Here is an 8827-nt window from a genome sequence, read left to right on the forward strand (position 1 = left end):
ATCGCGCACCAGCAACTCCTGTGGCGGGCCGGGCGCAGTGCGCGCTAGCCAAGGTTGCCAGGTGCACGGTGTAGCCTCCGACACATTGGTGCGGCTGGCTTCCGGGTTGGATGAGCGCTGTGTTAAGAAGCAGTACGGCTGGTTGGGTTGTGTATCGGAGGACGCATGACATTCAGCCTTCGTCTCTCCCGAGCCTGTACGGGAGTTGTAGCAATGAGACAGTAGCTACTACAACAATTGGATACCACGAAATTGGGGAGAAAAAGGGGTAAAATTCAAAAATAAAAAAATAAATCCTACAATGTGATGTTCTGGAATTTTTTTTTTCTCGTGGGAGAACTTGCACAATTGGTGGCTGACTAAATACCTTTTTGCCCCACTGTATGTGGACACCACTTCAAATTATTAGATTTGGCTATTTCAGCCCTACCCGTTGCTGACAGGTGTATAAATCGAGCACACAGCCATGCAATATGCATAGATAAACATTGGCAGTGGTTGCATCACTCACTACCAAGTTCCAAACTGCCTCTGGAAGCAATGTCAGCACAATAACTGTTTGTCGGGAGCCTCTTGAAATGGTTTTCCATGGCCGAGCAGCCGCACACAAGCCTATGATCACCATGCGCAATGCCAAGCATTGGCTTGTGTGGTGTAAAGCCATTGGACTCTGGAGCAGTGGAAACACGTTCTCTGGAGTGATGAATCACACTTCACAATCTGGGTTTGGCGGATGCCAGGAGAATATGCATAGTGCCAACTGTAAAGTTTGGTGGCGGAGGAATACTGGTCTGGGGCTGTTTTTCATGGGGCTTTTTCATGGGGTCCGGGCTAGGCCCATTAGTTCCAGTGAAGGGAAATAATGATGCTTCAGCATACAATGGCATTGTAGACAATTCTGTGCTTCCAACTTTGTGGCAACAGTTTGGGGAAGGCCCTTTCCTGTTTCAGCATGACAATGCCCCCGTGCACAAAGCAAGGTACATACAGAAATGGTTTGTTGAGATCGGTGTGGAAGAAGTTGACTGGCCGGCACAGAGGCCTGTCCTCAACCACATCGAACACCTTTGGGATGAATTGGAACATTGACTGCGAGCCCAACATCAATGCCCGACCTCACTAACGCTCTTGTGGCTGAATGGAAGCAAGTACCCACAGCAATGTTCCAACATCTAGTGGAAAGCATTCCCGGAAGAGTGGAGGCTGTTATAGCAGCAACGGGGGGACCCACTCCATATTAATGCCCATGATTTTGGAATGAGAGTCCACATACCTTTGGTCAAGTAGTGTATAATTGGCAGAAATTATAAGGGATTAGATATAGATCTCTACTGGCTGAATGAGAAGAGGATCTGGTATGTTACTAATAATCATCTAGGTAGGTAGCTAGCTAGCCAGCTTCTTTGCAAAAAACGACCTAGTATTCATGGCACATTGTAAATATCTGACTGCTACAAGGATAGTATTCTGTACCAAGACCAAATGGATACATAAGACCACTGGTATTACAGGTAGATAAATAAAATATGGTACAATAAATGAAAATGTATCTAGCTGACAGCAAAGATGACGTGCAGGAGCTTGCAGGCATTTGTAGTCCTGCATGATGTCTACTTTGATGCTAATTAGCATTTTCGAATCTGAGAGAGACTAATATCTTGATAAAATCCACCTTGTCCAAGAGAGAACGATATACACGTTTATCAAAACATCACACCAGGGAAAGCCTACCTGAAACACAGACCTTGTTTGAAGTGGTTCTGAAAAATGTAAGGGGAAAAAATGATTGGAAACATTTCTGTGTTTTGCCACTAGATTTTTTATGGGTATTATGACACGTCCACTCTGGGCCTCTATGGGGGGAGGGGGAGGGGGAATTACACAACCTTTTTACCTCAGATTGGTGTTGTTAGTATACAAGTTTATAGTCAAGAGTCAAGAACAATTGCTTTTATTTTTTTTTTTACTGTTGATTTTGTTATACGTGCTGGGGGTCACACGACTTACAACGCAGCTTTCATTTTCTTTCTCTAATGGCACAAATAGTTAGGGCTGGTCTCTCTATAAAAGCCGCTGGCCACACACCAAGTTGTCCTGTACAACTTATTCCCAGATTCAGTGTGGTTTTTGAGCTGTGTTATTTAAAACTTCTTGAGGCTAGGGGGCAGTATTCAGAAGTTTGGATGACTGAGGTGCCCAAAGTTAACTGCCTGTTACTCAGGCCCAAAGGCTAGGATATGCATATGCATGGTAGTATTGGATAGAAAACACTAAAGTTTCTAAAACTGTTAAAATAATGTCTGTGAGTATAACAGAACTGATTTGACAAGCGAAACCCAGAGGACAATCCATCCAGGATTTTTTGTTGTTGTTGAGGTCACTGGATTTTCCAATGCTTTTCTATGGGAAAGCATAATTATTAGGACCCAGATTGCAGTTCCTATGGCTTCCACTAGATGTCAGTCTTTAGAAATGGTTCGATTTTTTGTTGTTGTTGAAAAATTAAGAAGTATTCATATTCTTTCTAAGTGTCACCCAGGAGGACTCTAGTCTTTTGGTGCGCGTGAATGAGAGCGCGCTCCTCGTTTTTCTCCGGTATTGGAAACAGTTTATTCCGTCTTAAATTTGATCGATTATTTACATATTAGGGTACCTGAGGTTGGATTAGAAAAGTTGTTTGAAATGTTTTTACCAAGTTTACAGGTAGCTTATTAGATCCTTTGTAGGCATGTTGGGCGAGTTGGAACAGGTGTATTTCTAAATCAAACGCGCCAAATAAACTGACATTTTTGGGATATGAAGGACTTTATCGAATAAAACGACCATTCATTGTGTAACTGAGACCTTTGGGATTGCAAAAAGATGAAGATCTTCAAAGGTAAACAATTCATTTTAGCGCTATTTCGGACTTTCTGACTTTCGTGATGCATCTACTTTTTTTACCCCTTTTTCTCCCCAATTTCGTGGTATCCAATTGTTGTAGTAGCTACTATCTTGTCTCATCGCTACAACTCCCGTACGGGCTCGGGAGAGACGAAGGTTGAATGTCATGCGTCCTCCGATACACAACCCAACCAGCCGCACCAACCCTTAACCCTTAACACAGCGCGCATCCAACCCGGAAGCCAGCCGCACCAATGTGCTACACCGTGCACCTGGCAACCTTGGTTAGCGCGCACTGCGCCCGGCCCGCCACAGGAGTCGCTGGTGCGCGATGAGACAAGGACCTCCCTACCGACCAAGCCCTCCCTAACCCGGACGACGCTAGGCCAATTGTGAGTCGCTCCACGGACCTCCCTGTCGCGGCCGGTTACGACAGAGCCTGGGCGCGAACCCAGGGACTCTGATGGCACAGCTGGCGCTGCAGTACAGCGCCCTTAACCACTGCGCCACCTGGGAGGCCCGTGATGCATCTACTTGGTTAGAAAATATTTTCCATGCGGGGCGCTGTCCTCAGATAATCGCATCGTATGCTTTCGCCGTAAAGCCTTTTTGAAATCCGACAAAGCGGCTGGATTAACAATAAATGAGGCTTTTAAATGATGTAAGACACTTGTACCTTCCTGAATGTTTAATATTACGAATTTATTATTTTTGAATTTTGCGCCCTGCATTTCACCGGAGGGTTTTTGGTGCTGAAAACTAGCTGTTATTGGCAGATAGGTTTGAAACTCTATTTCATATAGGTCTATTAATAGGTATATTGGCCTGCTTGATGTCACTGAACAGCTCTTACCCTAAAAGGGTATTATCATAATTTTCAAGGTATTATTCTAACCTCATAGTTTGGAAATGTATGTAAAACACTGGAAAATCACGTTTGACTGCACAGGGCCATTACGTTTTAGGAATATAAATTGAACTTTCGACATTAATTTCTAATGGCATCATACTTAATCAGGTTAAAACTGCTGAAAGACAAAATGTGCTGCGATTTGTTTTGATGATATACTAGAAATCACCAAACGGGGTTTTCCCTGTCTAATGCTAACAAGAAAGCAGTATATTTTTCTTTATTAAAGATTCTGACTTTACATTACCTCTTCAACATAATGTTTCAGGATGATATAAAAAGATAGAGTAGCAGGGTGTATTCATTAGTGGTATTCCTTGACAAAACATTTTGTCTGTTGCAAAAAAGGAAACCGTTCACTGTTTATTCTAGGAACCAAACGGAAGAAACAAAACAGGGAGGACCTACCGGAATTTGTCCAATAGAAACTCTCCTTTTCGTTGCAAAACGTTGTGCAACAGACTTAGATTTGATGTATTTTACCATGTGCAACAGATAAAACATTTTGCAACAGAATCCGACACCCCCCAAGTTGCACCACTTGTTTTTGTTGTTCTGTTTTCAAGAGACTTTACATTGATTGTCTGTGTATTCGCAGAAACGAGGACCGTCTTAAAAGTGCTAGTAAAATGTGGTGTTAGCTCAACAACCTCAATGGCTTTGAATTGGAGGGACCTCTCCAATCCAAAGCAATACATTTGGATTAATAAGTCTGTCCTTAACTCCTACAGCTTGTTATGGTTTACAGGTCTTATCTGTAAGGCGTAACTGTGTTCAGGAGTAGTGTTGTTGTATGAAGCTACCCGTCGTTCCTGTAGGTGTGTATGCTGTGTTCTGTGGGGTATCACCTGTTCTCCTGCCCCCTCTCAGAGAAGAAATGCTGCCACAGGACTACGTTGGAACCTTAGCTGTTGCGTTCCAGGGGTCTTGTATGCCTCCCACTGCGCCGCTGTCTTAGACAACACATTCCATCATTTGTTGTACATTTCACTCATACCGTTCTGTTTCAGTAAAGATAACATTTTATAACACATGCACTCCGACACTGTAAACATGTAACTACGCAAACTGGCTCTGAAATGACATCTCTTCTCCTCCTGACATATCTTTTCCCGTAGCCGATCTTCTACCCTCCCTCTGCTCTAAAGTTCTGGAGACAGGTGTACCTAGTGATTGTTAAAACATTGATATTGGCTGTGTTCTTGGCTCAGATCCACCCTCACTACCACTCTAAGGAGTGGCGACACCAGCGTACTGCCATCCTCGACTCAGTGGCTGGCTACGGGGTCATCCCAGCCGTCCACTGGGTCTGGCTCAATGGAAGCTTCAGCTCTGCTGTCGTCCAGATGAGTCATCAGATACCTGAATTACAATATTAGGTAACACTTTATTTGAAGGGTACATAAGGACTTAATAACACATTCATAAAAAGTACAATTATGCGTCGGTCAAGTATTCTGTTAACGTGAATGTCTTACCATCTGTTATCTCTGTCTGCAGTTGTTCCTGCCTCTTGATGGTGATGTATTAGATAGCTGGAGCTGAGTTCTTCTTTTACATCGGTAAAATCTACAAATCTCATCGCAAATAACCACTTACATGTGTCATTCTGCAACTTGTCTTGCTCAAACTGATACCTTCAAACGTGCTGAAAATGTCAAGTGACCTTGTGATGCTCTTTGACCTACACAGGTCAGCTGAACTACCTGGTTGCCAGCCACCAGGTGTGGCATGTCCTGGTGGTGTTTATGCTCTGCTTGTGGCACCAGACTTCTGTGTATTTAATGAACTTCAGGCACCACCAGCCCTGCCTCAGACTGGCCCAGCCAACAACCGAGCTGCCACAGACTCTACTGTAGCCACTCACTGCAAACCAGACTACAACTGAACCTTTAACGTTACAAAATGTGGAAAAAGTCAAGGGGTCAGAAAACTTGTATATACTAAATGCACTGTATATACTAAAAGGGACATAATTTCAATGTATCTGTATTAAGGCATGTCTCTCTTTTGATTATTTTAAATGAACAAAGAATGCCTAAAGGAATATCATTGTTCAATTAATGTTAAGATATTTTTTTTTTCATTAGTCATGATTCATTTTGCATAATTTGGTCAGATGCTCAAAGTCTGTCCACGAGAGATTACGCTCAGATTTACTTTCACTTGAAGATAACAGTAGCTATTAGAAAATGCCTTCCTCCTCAAAGTTAACAAGAGACCAGCTTGTCTTCTCCATGCCATCAAATGTCGTATACCAAGGTATAGTTTTGGCATATTAGGATGACATTTTCTGTAATCTCATTCTATAATCTGTAGTAATCTCTGACCTGCCAGTGCAAATTGAAGGATTATACTCTACAGCCATTGTTCTTTTCTTAGAGACACTAATTAGAATTTGAAAGGAAATGGTTAGATCGTCCCAGCACAGACAACAAATCTCAAGATTACACAGTCTTGCCTGAGATAATGACAGAGATCATCTCTCTTCACAACAGTCTGTTCCCAAAACATTGCAGAACCACATTAGGAGGATTTATCAGAGGATCTTTTGGAGACCTCAATCTTAGTCTTACTTGACACATTGTCTTGATTTTCAGGTGCAGACAGAGATTAAAAATTCCTGCCATGTAAAACACCAATCACACGTTATATCAGAGAATTGGGCTAAACAGCTTTCACTGGTTAATCACCCCATTGCATGGCAACTCAGGAGTCTGCACTGTTCTGGGGATTATAGGGTGAGATCAGGGCTTTGTATTACGAGAGAGACTCCATGATAACTGACAGTTCTGAATCAGATGTGAAAGTTATTGCTTGTAAATTCAATGCAAGCATTTTTGTAAAACCTCTTTTCAGGAAAACTGGACATAAAATTAGTTAAATGCCCATTGCATTCAAAAATGTGATTTCCTGTGTTTTATATACACTGAGTGTACAAACCATCTCTTTCCATGACACAGACTGACCAGGTGATGCTAGGTTACCCAATTATGTTTAAGCCTTGAGACATGGATTGTGTATGTGTGCCATTCAGAGGGTTAATGGTCAAAACTAAATATTTAAGTGCATTTTTACAGGGGGACAGCAGTAGGTGCCAGGCGCACCAGTTTGAGTGTCGAGAATTGCAAGGCTGCTGTGTTTTTCTTCACGCTCAACAGTTTCCCGTGTGTATCAAGAATGGGACACCACCCAAAGGACAAGCAGCCAACTTGACACAACTGTGGGAAGAATTGGAGTTAACATTGGCCAGCATCACTATGCAATGCTTTCAACACCTTGTAGTCCATGCCCTGACAAATTGAGGCTGTTCTGAGGGCAAAAGGGGGTGCAATTCAATATTAGGAAGGTGTTCCTAATGTTTTGTACACTCAGTGTATACTTCCACACTATGACATGAAATTTGTGGAAAAAAACTGTGAAATTGTGAAGATTATGATAATACCCTTTTAGTGTAAGAGCTGTTTGAAACTCTTCCTTATTGGTCTATTAACTCATTTACCGCCTGTTGATGTCACCAGGCAGGCCAAACGCCATCCCACCAAAACAGGCTGAAATTTCAGGCAGTCTTTTCAAACCTCTGCCAATAACAGCTAGTTTTCCCCTCCCCACGCAGACCACTCCCAGGCAGTCCTAGTAAAATTATTGCTTGAGAAATTGCTCATAAGCCATTTTTCCCCCCTTTTGACTGTTTTAATTGAAAACCATCACTTTAAGGTTACCCAGAAATGATTTGATATTGAGATAAAAATGGCTGCATTGGACCTTTAACTGAATCACTGCTACTTGAACGGCCTTTGCTAGTATTCTACCGATTATATGACGCTTCGTTCCCCACCTACTGGATAAAAGACCACATTACAACCAACTGTTAGTTTTAATACGACTCTTCACTCTCAAACAGATAAAATACCTTCCCTCTTTGTACCTTTAATAATTTGGGTAATACCACCAATGCAGGTTTGTCCTAATGAAATGCATTCAGTCCTCAGTAATGTTGGCAATCAATACATCAGAAAAAGCTCAATAAGTGACTCTGGCTAAAGAATCCTGGTGTGTCTGCTGATCAAACACATTACATGATCGAAATGCTTCCCAATGTAACACTTTATGAACACTGAAACAAACATATCGATGATTCTCAGGGTGAGTTACTAGACAGAAGCTAACATGTAAAGGATCTTCCCTGCAGAGTAGACAGGAGTGGACTCGTGTCAGTCGTCCTCACCGCAGAGCTTCTCCATAGCTTCCCACTGAGGGATCAAGAAGATTTTCACATGGGCAGGGTTATATGATGACTGACTGAGTATAATGTATAGTCACAGATCCTATTTAAAAGGACTTACTGATCCAGACCCGAGTTTCACGCCTGGGAAATGGTCCATTAACCCAGCAAGGGAAATAGAGTCATTCTGATGGCATGGGAGTGAAACACAGCACCTCATAACAGCATGTCTCATATTCCAGAGAGAGAGAGGTAGTACTTCTCAGGCAATAGCATGCATTGGCTTGCACTGATGTAGCGTGGGTACGCAGCTATTTGGAGGCATGAGCAGGCTTGGGGCATCAGCAGGTGGGACTGGGAGGTGACGTGAGCAGCATTGCTTAGCAGAGAGCATCCTGTAGGTAGCTCCTCCCACTGGAGGTGGGGTTGGCAAATCACTCAGGAAGGGGGTGGAGTTAATCAGCATCTCCTTCACAGATGATTTTCAGTGTTAAACTCAGCAAATAAAGAAACGTCCTCTCACTGTCAACTGTGTTTATTTTCAGCAAACTTAACATGAGTAAATAGTTGTATGAACATAACAAGATTCAACAACTGAGACAAACTGAACAAGTTCCACAGACATCTGACTGGGGGGGGGGGGGGTCAAAATCAAAAGTAACAGTCAGTATCTGGTGTGGCCACCAGCTGCATTAAGTACTGCAGTGCATTTCCTCCTCATGGACTGCACCAGAGTTGCCAGTTCTTGCTGTGAGATGTTAACCCACTCTTCCAACAAGGCACCTGCAAGTCCCCGGACATTTCTCGGG

At 42.8% G+C, this 8827-nt stretch overlaps 1 protein-coding gene across 1 annotated transcript; it reads left to right on the forward strand.

Moving 5' to 3' along the window:
- The first annotated feature begins 2728 nt into the window (after nt 1-2728).
- paqr3b (progestin and adipoQ receptor family member IIIb) lies at nt 2729-6538 on the forward strand. The gene is given in 8 exon segments (XM_090236679.1): nt 2729-2749; nt 4612-4694; nt 4696-4744; nt 4942-5143; nt 5294-5304; nt 5307-5380; nt 5484-5605; nt 6486-6538. Coding segments are annotated over 8 exon segments (615 nt in total).
- Nucleotides 6539-8827: the final 2289 nt, after the last annotated feature.

This window comes from Oncorhynchus mykiss, chromosome 5, assembly GCF_057628025.1.
Source record: "Oncorhynchus mykiss isolate SJ-2025 chromosome 5, ASM5762802v1, whole genome shotgun sequence".
Lineage (NCBI taxonomy): Eukaryota > Metazoa > Chordata > Actinopteri > Salmoniformes > Salmonidae > Oncorhynchus > Oncorhynchus mykiss.